Raw genomic sequence first — 20,442 nt, forward strand, 5'->3', positions numbered from 1 at the left:
TGCTGCATATCTCCTAACCATTAAATAATGAGAGGAAGAAAGTTTAAAGGCATACCTAACTCGGTTCAATAAGGAGAGGTTAACAACCGACGACCAATTCATAGTCAAGTTGATGAGGAAAACTCCTTCAACCTTGAGGGAGTTTAAGGACAGAGCTAACGACTTTGTCAATGCGAAAGACATCCTACAAGCCCTTAAATGTACAAGAATTCCAGCAGGCAGGAATTCAGCTCAGGCCAACAAGAAAGAAGGCATGAAAGACAAGCGTCCCAGCTTGAATAAGGACCCCAACTCATTCATAATAACTTGAATGTACAAGAAAAGAGGGGTCTTTGGGAAAGGAACAATGATTGGCATCTAGCAAGGAGAGGGCAATGCTTTTGCATGTACCATCAGTCAGACACCCACTGGATGGAAGATTGTACTACAATGAAAAAGAGGGTATCTGAGTTGGCAAGTAGTGGAGAGCTTAAATGGATGCTAGCTGAACGTGTAAAGCTGAAGCAAGAACAAAATTCTTGTCGAAGCACTTGTCCAAAAAGGTGGCGGTCAACAAGAGAAAACGATCGCGATGCCCCTTGCCAAAACACTGGTTGTACTGATGCGCATTTAGGAGAAATTCGTAATATAGCCGATAGATTTCCGGAAGGTGGCGCATCAACTTTCTAGTAGGAGAGTTCATGCCCACAGGGCAAGATATGAAGAAGTTTACATGGCAGATAAACTGCCCAAGTACCCATGGCGTGGTAATACAACGACCATCTCCTTTGGGGAAGAAGACTGTGATGGGGTCTTGTACCAGTTTTACGACACACTGGTAGTAACCCTCTTGGTCACCAACTATACTACCAGGCGAATTCTAGTCGATAACGGAAGCTTAGCAGACATTATATTTTGGGAGTGTAACGTCCCTAGATTTTCGCTTGGGATAGATGGACTCTGAAGTTTCAAGACATGCAACACAAGGTTACCTACATCCATTCATGACAATTAAAGATGCAATGCACCTAACATGCATCTAAATAATATGCAATATTCATTGCGAATAACCTTTTTTTTCTTTGAGCAATACATAAAGTACCAAAATGCTATATCCCAAACAATTAAAACATATTTCATAAATTGAAGATAATAGACGTTTAGGTTACAACGTAAGTTCAAAAGGTGTACAACTATAAGAGTACTGAAGACAGAGCTCCCTAAGTACATGCAAAACTAAGGTAGCTACTAGGCTAATCCATCAAGTAGCTTACGCAACTCAGTCAAGGATGTCGTAATACTATCGATGAAATTGAGTATCAAAGCTATGAGCTCTGTGTCATGTCGTCGTTTTCTAGTTGATCTTCTGCCACATCTCTTAATCCTGGCACATGATCTACCATTCCAGGAGGAAAGGTAGTTGAGACTACAATGGTGAGATTTGAGTACAAATCTCAGCAAGTTAACAAAGAACTTAACTGACAGTTTAAAGATACATGCATGACTTGAACCGACATAACATAATCATCAATAAGCTTGGCGTGACTTGACAAATAACATGACATGTGCTAACATGATTTGAACCAACATGAGAAGAACTTGAACATGGAGTGAAGTGAACTTGAAATTGAACATGAACTTGAATTGAAACTGAGCATGAACTTGAACGTAAAATAACATGAGCTTGAGCTGAAACTGAACATGAACTTGGAAGTGAAATAACATGAGTTTAAACTGAAATTGAACTTGAACTTGAATGTGAAATAACATGAACTTGAACTATATTCTTGTCTCATGGGGTTACCACGATGTCCTTATTTTATGAAATTTCCACGGTATTCTTGACTCATAGGGTTACCATAATGATACTCTTACCTCATGGGGTTACCATAATGGTAATTTTGTCTCATAGGATTACTATAATAATACTTGAATAATAATGACTTGAACAATAACTTGACTGTATATGGAAGTAACATGATTAGACTTAGAAGATACTGTTTTGGAGACATACTCTAAACTCGAGACATGACGTAACGTGAAATGAACTAACAGATGAAATGATATAACGTAACGTAACGTGTCATGTACGTGAGATGAATGACATAGCATAACATGAAATAGATAACATTTCATGACATGACATAACGTGTGACAGATGACATTTCATGACATGGAATAATATGTAATAGATGAACATTTTGTAACATGGCATAATGTGTAACAGATAAACATTTCATGACAGAATATAAGATGTAACAGATAAACATTGCGTGATAGAATGTAAAGTGTAACAAACATACATGTAGTGACATGGCATAGCATAGCACATATGATGACATAAGAACATAACTACTTGTTCCCTTACCAATATACATACACAGTAATCTAACAGTAAGTTAGAAGCTAACTAACAAATCACCAAAATAGCATACTTAAACAACCAGTAAAATCAATTTCACAAATCTAGTGCTAAAGGAGATATGGGTAATCAAACATGAGGGTGGAAAGCCTGGCCCCCGATAGGAGAGACCATACGTTGTAGTCGCCAGTCATCAACCCAGCTCATATCGCCTAAAGGATAGTCAAGGGAAGGAGATGCAACGTCCCTGAAATGCTGAGCATTTAAAGAAATATTGCCCTTGATCTTGTATGTTTTTGCAATAAGGAATAATGAATAAAGGCAATAAATTCTCTCCTTACTCTTGTATCTGAAACTAGAAACGAGCGCTCTGGTTAAGGACCCTATGACCCTCAAACCACCAAAGTCGGGTCCAAAGACTCGCGGTGATGAAATGAGAGCACAGATCAAGAATTTCGTGACTCCTAAACCACCAAAGTTGAGTCTGAAAACTTGCGGTGATGAAACGAGTGCGCAGGGAAGGACCCCATGACCCCCAAACCACCAAATTCGAGTCCAAAGACTTGAAATAATGAAACGGGCAAGTAGGTCAAGGACCCCGTGACCCCCAAACCAGCAAAGTTGAGTCCAAAGACTCGCGATGATAAAATGGGCGAATAGGTCAAAAGACCACACGACCCTCAACTATCAAAATGGAACCCAAGAACTCGCAACAAGCAAAATGGGTGACTTAAAGACCTGCTAAAAATGCAAAGCAAACATCAAGTACCCAAACAAAGGTAAGAACAAATACAATGAATACAATGTCCATACATTGTCTGATGAGAGGATATACACAATACAAAATTATAAGGGATTCTAAGGGTGGAGTAACAAAAGCTGAGGGAGTTGATGTGGTAGTTAGGAACGCGTCGAGCATGGTATCACGCTCCAACGCATCAATGAACTGCCAAGAGACTTGATTAGGCTTAAATGCCTCAAGGTTCAACCGGTCCAGGGATTCATCAACTAAAAAGACCTAAGTTGCGCCAGACCAGCCCCATAGCCATAGCCAAAGGCACAGGTACAGAAAGACCTGGCTGCCGTGAGTTGAAGGGATAGTCGAGCAAGTTCTTCCTTCAAGGAGGCCAGCTCTAATTTCAACTCCAACACTCGTCAGTCCTAGGGTTGACCTTAGTGTCAAGGTGCAACAAGGAGTCACCCAGCTTCTTCTGCATGCCTTTGGGAAAGCTCTTTCAAAGACCCCTTGATTTCAAAGAGCTCGAGATCAACTTGCCACTAAGCTTTTTCATTAGACACCATAGCCTCAGTAAGTTCGACACAACGCCAATTAGCACTGGCCAGCTCCCTCTAGGAAGAGTCTAGTTCCTTCCTAAGACTAGACAGTAGTGTCTGAGCGGAATCCCGTTCTTCCTTCAACAATGTTAACTCAAAGCTATCCTTGGTGCAGGCCTCCCTCGCCTGCATGAGCTCACCTCGAAGGTTGGACGACTCTTTACGACGAATGTCCAGATCACCCTCCAATGGCTAGGCATAACCATCCGACTGCTCGAGGAGGATTTCCAACTCGACTTTTTCAAACTTCTAGTTCCAACTCGACTTTTTCAAACTTCCAGTTCTCGAACTCTCTCTTCACCCAAATGGCAAACATGCGCCTCGAATGAACTTCTTCTTCCAAATCATCCCGTTCTGCAACAATCCAGACAGTTAAGTTGTCCACACCATACAAAAATTAGACATTCCAACACAACACTAAAAAAATAGAGTAAAGAAACTGCAAGACGGAAAGAAAAGAGAGAAAACAGTAAGTCATATCGAACAAAAGAAGCCCCTTAGCTGACCAACCATGTCTCTGACAAACACTCACCTAGGGGGTTGGGAGGGACCTGGGCGCCTCTCCCATGGAAACCCTAGAGTTGAGTCGTGCTAGGACCCAAGAGAATGAAAGACTGGTATGAAGAAACTAGAAGAGGTCCCACCCCCAGGAGCACAACCAAGTTCCTCAGTAGGGCGAACAGGTTCCACCATGATAGAGTCAAGGATAGCAAGCCCCTCCTCACCCCCATCTCCCTTGGCGGAAATGCCCTCCTGAGAGGGGGAATACCCCGTCACTCCCAAAGGATGAGTAAAAAATGAGGGGATGGAAACCCATTCGCTGCTCACTTCCAAATTAGTGGGTAAGGTCTCACCCCAGAGATAGTAGTTGGAAGAGAGCTCGGAGTAGCTTCCCTCACTCCTTGATCCTTTTGGAGGTTGGGGGCGACCAGTTGCTCCTCCTCCTGATCCTGATCCTGATCCTCGCCGACCACTGGCAAGGTAACTCCTGAAGGCATTGAAGCATAGAGATCCAAAGAGAAGACAACGCAGATATCTGTGTCCCTCTCTCCACAGCCTTGCGCCAAGTTGGCTAGAGAGATTATGGGAAGCTCAAAAGAAAGTGAGTGAGCTTAGCCAAATTCCTGAGAATGGAGGTCAAAATCAAAGGTGGTGGCCAAGTCAGTAAGCGCTTGGCCCATCAAGTCATCAAGGGGCCAGGGGAGGCCCCATGTGTCGGCGAGTGGGAGATCATGGAAGGCAGGGTTGATGAGGAATGATCGTCAACACGTATAAAAGCTTTGTGTCTGTTCTAGCGCCACTTTGGGCCAAGGGCAGCTCGGGCTTCTCAACGCCCCCATGGGAAAGGGGATCTTCCTCTTCTTGACTAACAGCGCGTGCCGAGCGAGAATGTTTACTCACTTTCATAGGCGGAGTAGGAGCAGGCCTCTTCTTGGGAAGTGTTACCACCTTCCTCAGAAACAAGCGACCACTTACACCGACATGATCTAGCATAATAAAAAAAATAATCAATATTGGCAGGAGTTAAGAGGGCCTTGGTCCAAATGATGTTCTCATTCTCTTGAACCCAAGCGAGGACCATATCAATGCGAGCTTGTTCCCGCTCCGACAAAGCGATTATAACACCCCACTTAATTAACCATTAGATTAACACTTAAGCACTCTAGATTAGGGGCTTTTAATTTTGGGTTATTACTTACATTAAGGTTGATAGTGAGGTTAGCCTTAATCTTAACACGTAGTACCATTAAGTTAAGGATTAGATAAGCAAGCCCATTAGAGGCTTTTAAGACCTTAGAACATTCATGGATCTATCCCAAGAAGCCTTGAAACCAAGCTCATAGGAAATTCAAGACTTGGTAGCTAGCCTTAGCCCAAACTTAAGGAATACATGAGGCCTTTAGGCCAAACTTGGTGTAGAATGGACCCATGGTCCAATTAGGCCAAGTCAAACATTTTCAAGCCATCTTAGCGAATCTTGAGGTTTCTTTTCAACCTTAAAAATCTGGAAATGAGGCCCCTCTTATTCAAGCCCAAGAGCCCATAAGCCATGAACCCACACACTTGGCTCTTTTAAGCCCACAGGCCCAAAGTCATGGTTGGGTTTATTTCACTATTCAACTTAAAAACGCAATATACCATACCATTGATTTCCTTAATCCCAAATCATATCCTAAGTACCTAAATTAAGTTTTGAAAGTTGGCTATGATCATTAACCTTCATACTTGAGGTTAATGAACTTTAAATCATGCTTTGAAGCTTAATTTCGTTTAATCTTTTCTTAACCTTCTAATTCAAATTTTTCATGATTGATGATTTCATTTCATCGTACTTAGACCTTACTAATACCCTAGCTAAACCTCCCCACATGTCATTAAAGAAAATGACATAACAAACCCCCAAATTTGCATCAATTGGCTATTGTGTATCACCTTTGAGTACTTGGACTGTTTTGCCCTTAGGCGCAATATTTTGTGGCTTAAATTCAAGGGTAATATGGTCCTTAGAAACCTCATGAGACCCAGAATTAGCCTTAGATGAAAATGGTTCCACAAACCAAACCAAGAAGCCAAACCGATTGTACCTTAGTCTAGTTTGAGTGGGAACCGGTTGGGTTGGAATTTAACCAACCATTTGCCTTGGTTGAGCCACCACGCCATGCCACCTCCATCACCACCCAATCCTCAAGAGGTCCCATGACCATCACGAGAATTTTGACCCAGTTTTTTCCATCCAAAAACCATCCAAAACCGAACTCAAAAACTGCAAAGCAAAAACCACCTGAACCCACTAGTTTGCAAGGATGGTTTGACTGACTTGTCGTCATTTAAATCATTCCCCACGACCTAGACAGCTCTACAGGACCATTGTAGCTACAGTGAAAAGGAAATCATGGTAGTTTCAGGCCACTATTCCCCTTGCACAATGTGACATAAGCTATGGAAAGTAAGCTGGAAAATTTCCAGACTGGTGTACCGCCCACTTCACCCAATCACCAAGCATCCAAGCCAATGTCTCCTCCCCTCTTGAACCCTATAAATACCTCACTCACTTCCTCATTTCCTCCACACCTCAGCTCCAAGCTCCCTCTTGAGTCTTGAGAACACTTTTCCCCCTTAGAGATCAAAAGAGTGAAACCTAGCGAGTTTTGGTAACTTCTTGAATGTTCTAGAGCAAGGTTGTATTGAGTGCTTGGAAGGCCATGAAACTTGTAAGCTTTCTTGCTCTTTATCTTAGTTAGCATGACAGTCTTTTTTTTTCAAGTGTTAGTACGAAATTTGGTTGAGTTTTGAGAAGGTTATCATGCTTAGTTCAAAACCGGGTCATTAAAGGGTGGTTTGAATGATTAAATGATTTTAAGTAGAAATTTAGCTATGACATATCTTAAGCATGATTTAATATGATTTGTTATTGTCTTAGAATGATTATGGGAAGTTTGATTTGTGATTAAAAGTATGTCATGATAAGTTTTAGATCTATTTTGTTTTGATCATCAAATATGAATTGGTTTTAAATAAATTGGAGATTAAGGATATCTTAAACATGATTAAGTGTTGGAATGAACTTGATTATCCAAGAATTAGCCTTCATTATGTCATTAAAGATGTTAGTGATCATTTGTGATTAAAAAAAAATTCATATGCATGCATTCATATAGATCAATAGTTAAAAACACACTTAAACATCAACTAGAGTGCATGCCACGAGTTGAGACTATTTGGGCAAGTTCCACTTTGATTTTAAAATCTTCAAGGGTAAAGATGGTTTTATAATGTCAAAAATATAAAGTCCATGAAGTTTGATTAAATTTGGAGTTTGTATGCAATTAGTGAAAAAATTAGGACCTTAATGGCAATTTTTGAAAGTCTAAGGGTATTTTTGTAAATACCCATTTTTTGAAACCTTTGTTTATAAACCTCATCCATAGAAGTATTAATCCTAACTTAATATGCACTTGATTTCAACAGCTACGGTATTTTTTCGATTGCTCAAGAAGTTTGTAAATTGGCCTCTAACTTACACCTTGATAGATTGTTTAAGAATTATTGATAAATGTTTCATTCATATTTCAATTATCATTTTGAAAATAAAATATCATGTTATATGATACATTGAGTGTATACTTACATGACATATGATATTTTTCACCATTTTTGCATATTGCATCTATAAATGTCATTTTTGCATGAAAGTTTATCACATATGCACATATTATGAAAAACATTTTTCAAGTATAGCATGAAAATAATTTTTTTCATGACTCCAAAAGTTAGGGATGGAGAATTATCCCAGTGAAACTCATATGTCCACCCTTAATTATTTAAGAATAAAGTGGTAATCCCTGGATTGACAAAGAACAGTCAACTGGTTTCAAATGAGTTCTTTGTAAAGAACGCTGGAGCAAAGTCAATATGTTATGATACCTAATACTGGTGGGTATACACGTTATATTGCTATGATATTATGTTATATTTATCAATACATTGAGAACGAGTCTATAGACAACATAATCTCAACATGAGTTATACTACGATCACTGGCAAGTACTCACAGTGCATATGGAGAACTGTGACGTTACCACATGTTATGATGTTATATAAATTTTTAATAATGATGAAAGTTTATGATGAAGTTATGTTTTCAAAAATGGAAGTGAAAATGTTCATTAAAAGAAAAATGTGTCTCCTTTTTTTTTTTCTAAAAATGTTAAGGAATCTAGACGGGAGACATTCGTATTAATTTTCATGCATATTATGCATTGCATATTTATTATTCTCCATACTTAATTTATCTTTGTGCACGTTGGTTATTTAATTTACTGAGATTTCAAGTAAGTCTCAACCCTTGTGCAACCATTATCATTCCACTCGGAATGGTAGAATTTGTGTTAGGTCTCGAGAAGGACGAGCTAGATGGAGTGCTAGATCCGACTAATTGAGGAGGAGCCAGATCTTGAGAGGAGATTGGATTTAATCCTGATGTTTATAGTCCAAGTCCTTCATGCTTTAGAACGCATTAAGTGGATGATTTGACTTTGACCCTTAGGTGTACTAAGATTATGCTACATTTGGTACTTTGAACTTGATGATCACTAATGAATTGAGATGTTTTTAGTTATTTTGGCATAAGTTATACTTTCACCTTTTAATTCTGCTGTGATTATTGCATATTACTAGTTGCATACTAGGATGCATTGCATATTAACTGTCATGTACGGAGGTATGTAACTTTGTGTTGCATGTCCCGATACTCTAAGTCTTCGTTCCATCCCAATCGGAGATTGGGGGTGTCACAGCGATTGTCATTACTACTTTATCGTCAGGAACTCTATGCCAATTGGCATTAACAAGAAATTTTCCCTTCAATGCTTCACAAGTAGGAAATTGCCAACATTGACCAAAAATAAACAAAAACTTCATCTGTCATTGTTTAGCATTAGAATGACAAGTTTTAAATCACGTCATGCATCCAGAACGCGTACAGAAGCTACAAATGTTGCGCACCGAGCCCCTAATCGAGTAAACCATAAGGAACTCTCGAACAATCCTATCTGGGTATTCTTCCTTGGCAGGTTCCAAAATCATCCGCCACACAATACAACTGCACAAGAGAACTCTACAAGCATGACAATGAAGTTGGACAGGTGCCAACTTCATGAAATCAAGAACGTCGCGTATTGGGAGACAAAAGGGAAGTCTTAAGCTATGAACAAAAGTGCAGGCTGGCATGGCCACCTTCTCAACGAAACCTTTCTCGTCGACGGCACCCCAATGAGAAAGTTCAAGAATCACAAAATCTAAAATTACATAAGAGTTCCTCAACTTAGTAAGGTCCCTAGAGGTGAGAATGGAGTGCCAGTCAACACCCTTAAAATAAGGAACATCCATTTTAATAAATGATTTTAGGGCAGATGAGGGGGTGTCGTGAACTCTGTTGGATCATTATAAAGCAAAGAAAGCTAGAATCTTACAATAGGGATGAAGAGAAGTTTGGGAGTCAAGGGAAAAGAAGAAGAGAGAAGCACGAGAGTGTAAAAGAAAGAGGGAAGAAAAGAAATGATGAGTTAATAAATGTTATAAATAGGAAATGGAGCGACGGTTATGTGTGTGAGTGGAAAAAATAAAGGCTGACAATGGCATCATTATCCGATTTAGTGATGTAATGGAAAAGGGGGGACAGAGCAGTTATATCACTCCCAAAGTCTGGGATGCGTGTTGCAAAAGCATGTAGCCGTTGAAGTCTCCAAAGTCCTAAGTAATTGAATAGTCAAGTGGGGTATTTGTTGCATTCCCTCCCAAGGCGAGCATTAATCCTTTTGCCCATTTAATAACCACCACGTTCGTACGATGCAATGTGGACAGCTACACGCCTAAGGGGAGAGCAGAGCAAACTGACAACGACGTCATTGCCAAAGATGTGGGAATGGAAACTGACAAGCGGAGTAGCACTAACAGATCATTAAATTCCTCTCACTCCCATGTGAGAAGAATTAGCAAGGTAACTGGAGGGATCCTCATAGTCCTGAACAGAATGGGCCCGGTCAGGAAGCCCATTGGATATGAGTCCAAAGCAAGAATGGATTAGTTGCCCAAGTCTTAGAGACCAATACAAACACACAAGGTAACCGCCGTGCAAGCCAGATAAAATGATAAGGTTGGTAAGTTAGGATAAGCACACCCTCTTCGGATGATTATCATGTTAAGTCGATAAGAACAATGAGAGGATCGAGCTTATAATTGGTACTTATCAACAATTTTCTGGACTTTTATATGTGATAAGAAGGTAACAATTTAGAGAATTTGATATTTCTTTTGTGATATCCCCTTCTACGTATCATTAACTTAGGCATTAGATGTGCTTCAGACACGCTGGGCCACCAGTTTTCTCTATTGCATGTAGAGTGTGTTGGTGAATAGCATGGGGAATACGTCCCGAACATTAGCACTCCACCATTTTAAATCAAAAGTGTTGGGTAATTGGGATGCAAAGGCCAAGCAAAGGTAAAAATCAAAGAGAAATGTTAGGTTCATAAAAACATAAAAATAAAGTTCATAAATTGATGTGATTATATATGGTACGTCTGATATAATTTATACTTCTAAACAAATTGTAATATAATGTACCATAACAAGACAAGAATTTATGATTTTATTTTCTTGAAATATCTTTATGAACAAAAATTTTTCTATACCAAATAGTCCTTGAGGAATGTCTTCGCCTACATGGAAGGGCAAGATAGCAAGGCTAGTGCTAAGATCCATAAACACAGCCATTCACAATAAAAACTAACATAATTTTAATCATGAGAGAGACCCTATTTTAGAACTTTTAATAAAATTGCTAAAAATATATCATCTTATTTACTTATTATTAAAATAAATATATTACACCCACTCTCAATCTATTAAGAACTTATACTTGGTGAAGAAAAAATCCTAAAGCTCTCTCCCTTTTCTCTCTACAATCTACATAGTCGCCCCCTAAAAAAACTCAGACCAGAGGAGGGGGTTGGAGCTTTGGCTCCTCCCTCCCTCCTCCCTTCCTCCCTCTTCTCTCTAATTTTTCTTTTTATTTTTCTAGTTTTGTTTGTTTTATCATTTACAGTAGGGCGAAATGCAGATATGTTGTTCTCCAGAGCCAAGTGACCACCACACGCCCCACTGTAAGATTCCCAAGGCACCGATCTTTCAGACAGACGAAGAATTGCATCGAATGGAACGATGCGTGAGCCACTCAAGCTGCCCAAAGTGCGCACATGACATCCACATGCCACCACAAGGAGAGCTCTATTGCCGCCCCGCACGGCTTTTTTGAGACCAGGGTCATCGGTTTCTTCAAACCTAACATTCCGTTATACTTCCAGGGTGGCGTGTGTCCCTCATGCGCCACCACAGTCTCGGTGTTTGTATTTTTTATTTCCACTAAGGTTGAAAATATGGATCTTTCAAGCTGTTATTCACTATTTTTTCATGTATCTTTTACGGTTTCTATTATTTACTTTGTTTTAGGTTAAAATAGAATAAAAACACAGTCTCTTGGATTTTGTCCATAAAGTGTGTCCCCTATCCCGTCTTTGACAGAGTATGGGGTTTTTAATTTTGTTTTAGGACATAATGTGGGGGTTTGTTAAATCTGTCTTAGGACAGAGTACTATCTCTCAAACGGTTTGTCTGTAGAGAGTTATAGCAATGGACTAGACCATATCAATTACAAAGACATTTGTGTATAGGGGAGCCTTAAAAGCATTAGTTGGCTTGTATTTTGTATGTTTTAGGTCAAAGTTATAACGTCTCGTTATGAATTAATGGAGTTTGTTTAACTTTAAAAAAAAAAAAAAAAAGGAACTTATACTTGGTATCTTAATCAAATTTTATTCGTTAAAGTGAATGAAAATTAAGTTATATTATATGATTTTGACTAGAATAAATCTTGAGAGAAGCCACTATGCAACTACATCTGGTGCACACCTGACGTGTCCGAAACGGTGCGCTTCATTAAGTGACTGACTGCGTCTATGGATCCCTTTACATTTTGAATTCATTTCCTTTTGAGAGAGAGTGAGTGACGATGAGAGAGAGACCGAGATGAGTGAGAGAGCTCGAGATGAGAGAGAGAACCCGAGATGAGAGAGAGAGTCGATGAGAGAGAGACCGAGATGAGTGAGAGAGCTCGAGATGAGAGAGAGCGGAGATGAGAGAGAGAGACGATGAGAGAGAGAGAGAGAGCCTGAGATGAGAGAGAGTTGATCTAATGAGAAATAGAGTCGATGAGAGAGATCTAATGAGAGAGATCGAGAAGAGAGAGATGATGAGAGAGAACCGTGATGAGAGAGAGAGTTGAGGAGAGAGAGAGAAAAAGATGATGAGAGAGAGAGCCCCTGATGAGAGAGAGGAAGAGAGAAGCCGTCTAGTACATTTTGCACCTAAAAAAAAAAAAAAAAATACATAAGGCCCAGAAGCATCACATAGTGTGTGCAATGTGTGCACAACTATAATGGCTACTCTGTAGCACTACTCTTTTGATTAACATATCTTAATGAAAGAGGTATAATGTCAGTTATCATAGTTTATGGTGCAAATGATGAAATTTTTAATAATTTATGAATGTATTAACTACATCTTTTTCCTAAAAGATAAAATTCTCGTGCTTGGAAGATAGGGATGAAAACACAAACATGGGCTTTTAGTTTTAGAAAAGAGAGATAGCCCAACTCATGAAAATGTCGGGTGAGGCCCGACTCACATATTCCTGGAACAGCAAAAGCACTGAAACCCTAAAAGCCACCCCCAGCTATAAAAAGAACCGCAAACACTCTTACTTAGGGTTTTAGCTGCGACACCCATATCCTCTTCCTCGAGAGCGAGAGAGCGGAAATGCCTGCTGGTCACGGTCTTCGTTCTCGGACCCGAGATCTCTTCGCTCGGCCCTTCAGGAAGAAGGGTTACATCCCCCTCACCACCTACCTTAGGACCTATAAGATCGGCGACTATGTCGACATCAAAGTGAACGGCGCCGTCCACAAGGGTATGCCCCACAAGTTCTACCATGGCCGCACCGGCAGAGTCTGGAACGTCACCAAGCGCGCCATCGGCGTCGAGATCAACAAGCAGGTGATGTAGAAGTTTATGTTTTATGTTTTTTTTCTTGTTTGGGTTTTTCTTTCTGCGTTTTATTTTCACTTTTTCTCGTGTTCCATATGTGTTCGACTTTCGACTATTCGCTTTTGTTCTTTAATTTTTGGGTTTCTGTGATCTTGCGTGATAAATGGTGTTGTCTATTTTCTAGATTTGGTTGGTTATAGTAGATATATGCATTTTCTGTTTGCGCCACTGTGCTTGAATTTACGATCCTTTGCTGTTAATTTCAGTGGTTTTGCTTGTGTGGCTGATTTTTCTTAATGATTTGGTTGTTTTGTGGTATATGTGGTTTTCTGGGAAATAACATGGAAGATTATTTTCATTTTCTGTTTGCACCATAATGCTTGAATTGAGGATCCTTGGTTGTTAATTTCAGTGGCTTTCCTTCTGTGCTTAATTTTGTTTTCATGTAGTAGGTATGTGATTGGTATAAAATTATTTTCTATTAGTGATTGAATGTGTTCCGTCGCCCAAATCTAGTAATGATTAAGCAACCTGGCCCATTGAGACCCTTTTTTTTTTTTCATAATGCGTGTAAGGTATATTAGTTATTTGCTTTGATAACAAGTGCATTCCCTTGGGAGGATCTATGTACCATTTGCTTTAGTTTCACCCACATACTTGTGTATGGTTATTTCTCAAATACTATTTTTGTTTGTTGTAGTGATGCTGAATGGTGTGAGATGTTTTCAAAGCATGTTTGGGTATATCTGGATGTCGCCATTTGCCAAGATGTAGCATGCTAGACAACATATATATTGACTAAAGTGACAACATTTACATAACCAAAGTACACTCAATTCTGGGCATTTTAGATCTGGATGGGTCTTAATTGATTGAGATGCGTGTATGTGAATGCAGGTGGGTAACAGAATTATCAGGAAGAGGATCCATGTTCGTGTGGAGCACGTGTTGCCCTCAAGGTGCACGGAGGATTTCCGTCTGAGGAAGCTTAAGAATGATCAGTTGAAGGCTGCGGCAAAGTCAAAAGGTGAGATCATCAGCACCAAGAGGCAGCCAGAGGGCCCTAAACCAGGATTCATGGTGGAGGGGGCAACGTTGGAGACAGTGACTCCCATTCCTTACGATGTTGTCAACGATCTTAAGGGTGGTTACTAGGTCTTTGCTGTTGTTGTTCGGCTGCTTTCTTATCCGAATTTGTCCTTTGTTAGTTTCTTAACTTTTGGAAAAGATATTTTGATTTCTGCATCAGAAGAGAGTCGTGGTTTGTTTTCATTTGGTGTTAAATACATGGATGTTTCTCTATTAAATATCAAAGTTTTGGTTGAATGTTGGAATGTTTTCAAGATATATTTTTCAAAATGTACCTTTAGCTCGATAAGTTAAGCTGTTCTGGTGTTATAGTTCTTCCTGAAGTAGATATGCACCATTTTCCAAGGAGGAGGAGGTGTAAATTGGTAGGTCCAGTCCGGGTGATGGACCGATTATTTTTTTGGATCGAATAGGACCGAACATTCATAGGAACTGGACCAATTCCGTACTGTCAAGTCTAATTATTATTATTTTTTTTTCAAATAAATTAATAAAAAAATTTATTTAAATTATTAAATTAAAATTAAGTAAATTATTAATGTGGATTATATAAGTAACTTATTAAAAAAAATTATATATTCAATGATAATTAGAAGAAAATTATATAATTATTATATAAAATATATTTACAAATTAAAAATATATATTTTTTCAATTTGGTTAGTCCGGTACAGACCAAAACGTCGGTTTTTCAGGTTTGAAACAATCAGCTTTCACCCCTAGGAGAAAGGTAAAAGATGGAGTATAAAGTTTGAAACAATCAGATTTCACCCCAAGGAGAAAGGTAAAAGATGGAGTATAAAGTAAAGTTTTAAATTTCGTACCGTATTGGTCAGTACGGCTGAAATTTTTCGTTTCGACCGTCCGGCCGGTACAGGTACTATACCTGTTCCGTACCGGCTAAAATACCGGTCGGTACCCGTCATACCGGCCTCAATTTCGGCCTGTACCGGCCTATATTTCGGTCGGTACCGGTCGATATTTCGGCCTGTGTTTTTTTTTTTTTTTTTTTTCATTTTTTCAAACTACAAACTTATTTTTTAACCCTCAATTCAGACTAGACTATTTATAATTTATATATATATGTATTTGTATATAATTTATTTATATATAGACTATTATTTTAGAATATAATTTTTATATATATTTATATATATAATTTATTTATAGATCGACTATCCCGAAACGTTATCCCGAAACGTTATCCCGAAACGGTACCGGTACCGAAATATTTCGTTCCAGTGCCTTGACCGGTACGCTGTCCGGTACGGTATTCAAAACATTGGTATAAAGTCGAGAAATAAGTATTGAGAAGCGCTTCAGACCGGTCCGACTGTTAATTTCACAAAAACAACATTCCATTCAACTCAAAACACGTAAGGAAAAATACTGAAAGCGAAACAGGCTAGACCATAGAGAATCTCTTTCTCATTTGCACCGCCCAAGACACGAGCCCCTCATCTGTTCTTCTTCCCTCTTCCACCAAAGCCCCCAACCCCAGAAATTTCCCTACCCAACTTGTGCGATGGAGATCCACCACGAGCCACAATGGAGCTCGACTTCACGAGGTTACCTTTAGATTCTGGAGCCTTCGTAGACTGGGCAGCTACGTGCTCATCAGCCGCGGGTCGTGCCACCCTTGATGAGTTCTCCCTTGGCTTCAATGTTGGACCTATCGCTGTAGGAACCACCACCGGACCCACCTCTAGAATGTGGTCTGCTGTGCCCTTCAGGCAAATCAATTACGACCTCGCTTCCATGGAGATGGGCAACGATTCTATTATTCACAACAATAACAATGAAAAATTATTTTATTAAAATCAAATACATTTGACAGATTATGGTTTGAGGAAAAGGGTCAACGTCGGTGGACTGGTGGATGGCTCTAGTTTTCGTGAGGGCATGGGGAGAAGATTTGGGAGTTGAGATTCAGGGGTTCTAGATTTCCTTTGGGTTGAGATTTGACGAAGGGGGGTGTGAGGGGAGTTCCTTCGGGTTGAAATCACCTAGAAGAGAGAGAGATTGTCCTTTTTTTATGTTTGCTGGTTTAGGATAAGTGTGGTAGAAGTTATACAAGTAACTATGTGATTGGCAGGCTGTTATTTGGCTAATAACAGCCAGACCGGTCCTAAGGAATTCTCATAAATATTTGCTTCTCTTGAAGTGCTTGGCCTCGTATATGAACCAGTTTTCTTGCGTTTCCAATGGCTTAAAACTATACAAGAATCCGTTGGTTTAAGATGATTACCATAGAGTGGAGAGAGTTAAGTGTGTTTCTAATGTTCAAAGTAACTGATCAGTGTGTTGTGGTATTAGAAACTTTAACTCTTAACTTGATTTTGATCTGTTTTTTGCCACATTTGTTATGTGGTCCTTGTGCTGCCCAAAATTTATATTTCATAGTTGGAGATGATATGTTCAAATGGAGAAGCATTGGGTGGGATTGCCTATTCGTTTGAAGCAGTTGGTGGTTATGGTAGTTGAGGCGATATTCATTATTTGGGAATCTACTTTTCATCTGTTAATTCTATTTTGCGGCCTCGTTTATTTTTATAGATGAAATGAGATAAGTTGAGATTAAAGTTAAAAGTTGAATAAAACATTATTAGAATATATTTTTTTAATATTATTTTTATTTTGAGATTAGAAAAAGTTGAATTGTTTATTTTATTTCGTGTGAAAATTTGATAAAGTTGTAATAATTAGAATAGATGAGTTGAGATGAGTTATGAAAATAAGCGAGGTTTTGTAAGAAAGTCCATTGCAAAATTCCAACCACAAGTGCCATTGTCTACGCTCTTCACCATCCCAAACGCCCTTGTCCTCCTCCACAGGCCATATCCCTCACCGCTCCATGTCTGTTTTACTCCTTTTGAGATATCATCGTCCACTTGAAGTGCACTCACTGAGGATCTAAAACAGGATACCAAGAAAGTTTTTTATTCAACTCTGGAAACTAAAGAGACGCGCTTCGGGGAATGTTGGTGATGGGATGCGGCTGTCAATCCTATTGTGAGGGTTTTGTAGTTAGTATTTCGAGTTCAAAGGATAAGAATACTTGTTCTGCTTATATTTTCAAAAGATGGCTATTGTTGTGTTTGGATTTCCTGAATCAGAGCGAACATGCAATTCTAGAAGCATATTGCCGACTGGTGCAGAAGATATCATTTTCTTTCTCCAGATAGAAAATACTTCACGTTGAACTTTCAAATAGCATAGTTTAAGATGTTTGAAAAATATGCACACAATTGACTTTGAAATCTCTGATTTCTCGTTTTTCGTTTGGCAAAAATACTTTATTAGGCAGAGGTGGGTGGCATTTGGCATATCTTGCCCTCCATCAAAATTAACATAGAAGAATTCAGCAAAAAATTAAATCCAAGAGAAGAAGAGGGACCAATCAAATTGAAAAGTCTCCAATTGAAAGAGAGGATGAGGCATCTGATTTCAGAGGTACTTTTGAGAGGAAAATAAATCATTTATTTTAAACATTGATTAGAAAACACTTCATTTTAAACTTATCTTATCAACAGTATCGTCGTGCAAATTAAAAGACTTTGATATTAGTATATATCTATTAAGTACAAAATATACTAAGTCCAACTTATTGTGTGACCATCATCAAAGGCAGAATGGAGAAGATAAAGTTAAAAATAAGAGTTAAATAAATTGAAAATAAAGGAAGTCAAGTCAGATACGTAAAGAGAAAATATGACGGCCATAAAAGACAAGAGATCAACCACTCTCAAAAGATCCCGAAAAAAAAAAAAGATTTCCCTACTAGACACCACCAAGGCCTTTGGGCGCTTCTTCTATCTTCCTCTTGGGGGCTCGAGAGGGATGTCTTCTTCCTAAGCAAGAGGATCTTCCATCTCTATGTTATGAGAGATAGAAGAGACCATGAGAAGAGATTGTACAAGTCATCAAGCATATTGTATTTGTCCCAAGCATCCATTGGATACCTAATCACGTAAAATATGTCTTCCTCATTTATATTTAATTGATTACTTACTTTTATGGATAAACTCAAAGACATCATATGGACGCTCAAGCCACTATCGCGGGCCAGTCAATCGCAACGCAGGCTCCTTTCTTTCTTTATTTCCCACCGAAAAATGCATCAACAACATGTTTCCCTACTCATTGGCTCATTGCTAGCTGACAGGTCAGTTCTAATCCTAAAGTGCTTATCACTTCTGAATTCTTCGAACCTGTGTTCCATCTTTAAAGAACTTTTAGCCACTTTTACGTAACAAAAGCTGGCGTTAAGGATACCATTACCCAACACAGAGACGTACTCTTCTTGCAAAAGAAAGCCTCCACACTCTTCCCTCTTGTCCTGCTTTTTTGCTTCTTTTCTCAGGTTCATCTCTCCACCCCATAAATAATAATAATAATAATAATAATAATTTTCCAGTCTTTTCATTTCTGGTGTTGTAATATATATTGACGTAAAATCTGTTGTATTCTATTTTTCGTTTGCCTATCAAGAATGTCCGTTATAATCTCATGTTAACAAGATCATTGATGCTTTAATAAGTAGGAGCTCGTGATCTTAAGATATTATTAGTCTATACTGCTCATAGATAATATTTTATCCAAAAATTATTTTATTTCCTTTCAAATTTTTAGATAAAAATAAAAAAAAATAAGAAGGGATTTATTGGATATAACTTTATATTTGCAAGAATTGAAAAAAAAAATAACTGCTTCATATTATACTGCCTCGTTTGTTTTCATAACTTCTCTCAACTCATCTAATCTTATTTCATCTAATTATTATAATTTTTTTAAATTTTTACAGAAAATAAAATAAATAATTTAACTTTTTTAAATTTTAAAATAAAAATAATATTAAAAAAATATATTCTAATAATATTTTATTTAATTTTTAATTTTAATTTCAACTTATTTTATTTTATTTCATCTGTAAAAATAGGAGAGTTTTTTTGTTTGATGTATAGTTTTAGAAGAGATTCATACAATTGTTAGTATGTTTTTCAACACTTTTAACACAATTAAATAATGTTTCATAGTGATTAAAAGATATTGAGATTTTAAATTTTTTATAATTATAATAAATATTAAAACAAGTGATATATTGATACAGAGAATTGAGGGGACTGCTACTCCCACCAACATTAGCGTGTTAGCATTTTAAGAAATATATAATAAAAATTAAATACATTCAAATATTTTTTTAAAAATACTGATAGGATACAAAGTGTCAGAAATCTTTGCAGAATGAAACCAGCGGAGTCCTAGAAGAAAGAATCTCAGAGCACACGTGTCATAGAAAGGATGAGGTGGAGTAAATGTGAGTTGCAGAAATGCATTGAAGAGTGGCCCAAACATCCAGCTGCTTTGCAAGGACCCCATCTGCCTTTGCTCCTTTAAGCACAGCCCCAGCCCCCCTATAATTTGAATTTAATTTATATTATTTTGTATTATTAAAGTATATGTTTTTATATCATATTTTAAGTTGGTTTGTATATTTATGACTTAAATTTGATTTATATAATTTTTTATTATTATACATAAAATAGAATGTATTATTATAAAATAATGATATTGATTCAACTCCGTTATTAAAAAAGATAAATATTATAATGAAACCTTACACCACACACATTCACCTAACTAATATATGATTTTTCATTTTTATCCTTCTATTTAAATATCTATATATTTAAGCATTAAGATAAAATGACAAAAATGATAAATTACATATTGATTAGATTGAGGTATATGGTGTAAAGCTCCCATGTAAAGTTTTTCATTAAGAAATCATCATTTATTCAAAACATAATTATAAAGAAAGTGTGAAAGAAAGTTATGTATTTTTCATAATTCTAAGAGCACTCCAATGGTTTTTACATCTTGTTATCTAAGATATATTACCAAAATTCACTTTTTTAAAAAAAAAAAAAATCATCCAATAACTTTTACAATATACTATATGTTAACGTTGTGTTTTGTATAGCTTTGGGCCAAACTCCAACAATTCAGATTTTCAAAAATGTGCTTGCAAAAAATGGAGAATAGTGCAACTTGGAGAGGGCAGCCTTGGGGTC

General features: G+C 37.8%; 1 protein-coding gene across 1 annotated transcript; it reads left to right on the top strand.

Moving 5' to 3' along the window:
• Positions 1-12,973: 12,973 nt before the first annotated feature.
• On the top strand, positions 12,974-14,614 carry LOC121254093 (60S ribosomal protein L21-1). The gene is made up of 2 exons (XM_041154060.1): positions 12,974-13,288; positions 14,177-14,614. The coding sequence occupies exons 1-2, from the start codon at positions 13,052-13,054 to the stop codon at positions 14,432-14,434; spliced, it is 495 nt and encodes a 164-aa protein (XP_041009994.1). The 5' UTR covers positions 12,974-13,051; the 3' UTR covers positions 14,435-14,614.
• Positions 14,615-20,442: the final 5,828 nt, after the last annotated feature.

Source organism: Juglans microcarpa x Juglans regia, chromosome 1D (assembly GCF_004785595.1).
Source record: "Juglans microcarpa x Juglans regia isolate MS1-56 chromosome 1D, Jm3101_v1.0, whole genome shotgun sequence".
NCBI classification, from domain to species: Eukaryota; Viridiplantae; Streptophyta; class Magnoliopsida; order Fagales; family Juglandaceae; genus Juglans; species Juglans microcarpa x Juglans regia.

Coding starts and splice junctions, on each gene's coding strand:
- LOC121254093 (XM_041154060.1), top strand. CDS start 13,052: ATGCCTGCTGGTCACGGTCTTCGTTCTCGGACCCGAGATCTCTTCGCT. Junction 13,289..14,176: donor GCGTCGAGATCAACAAGCAG/GTGATGTAGAAG, acceptor ATGTGAATGCAG/GTGGGTAACAGAATTATCAG.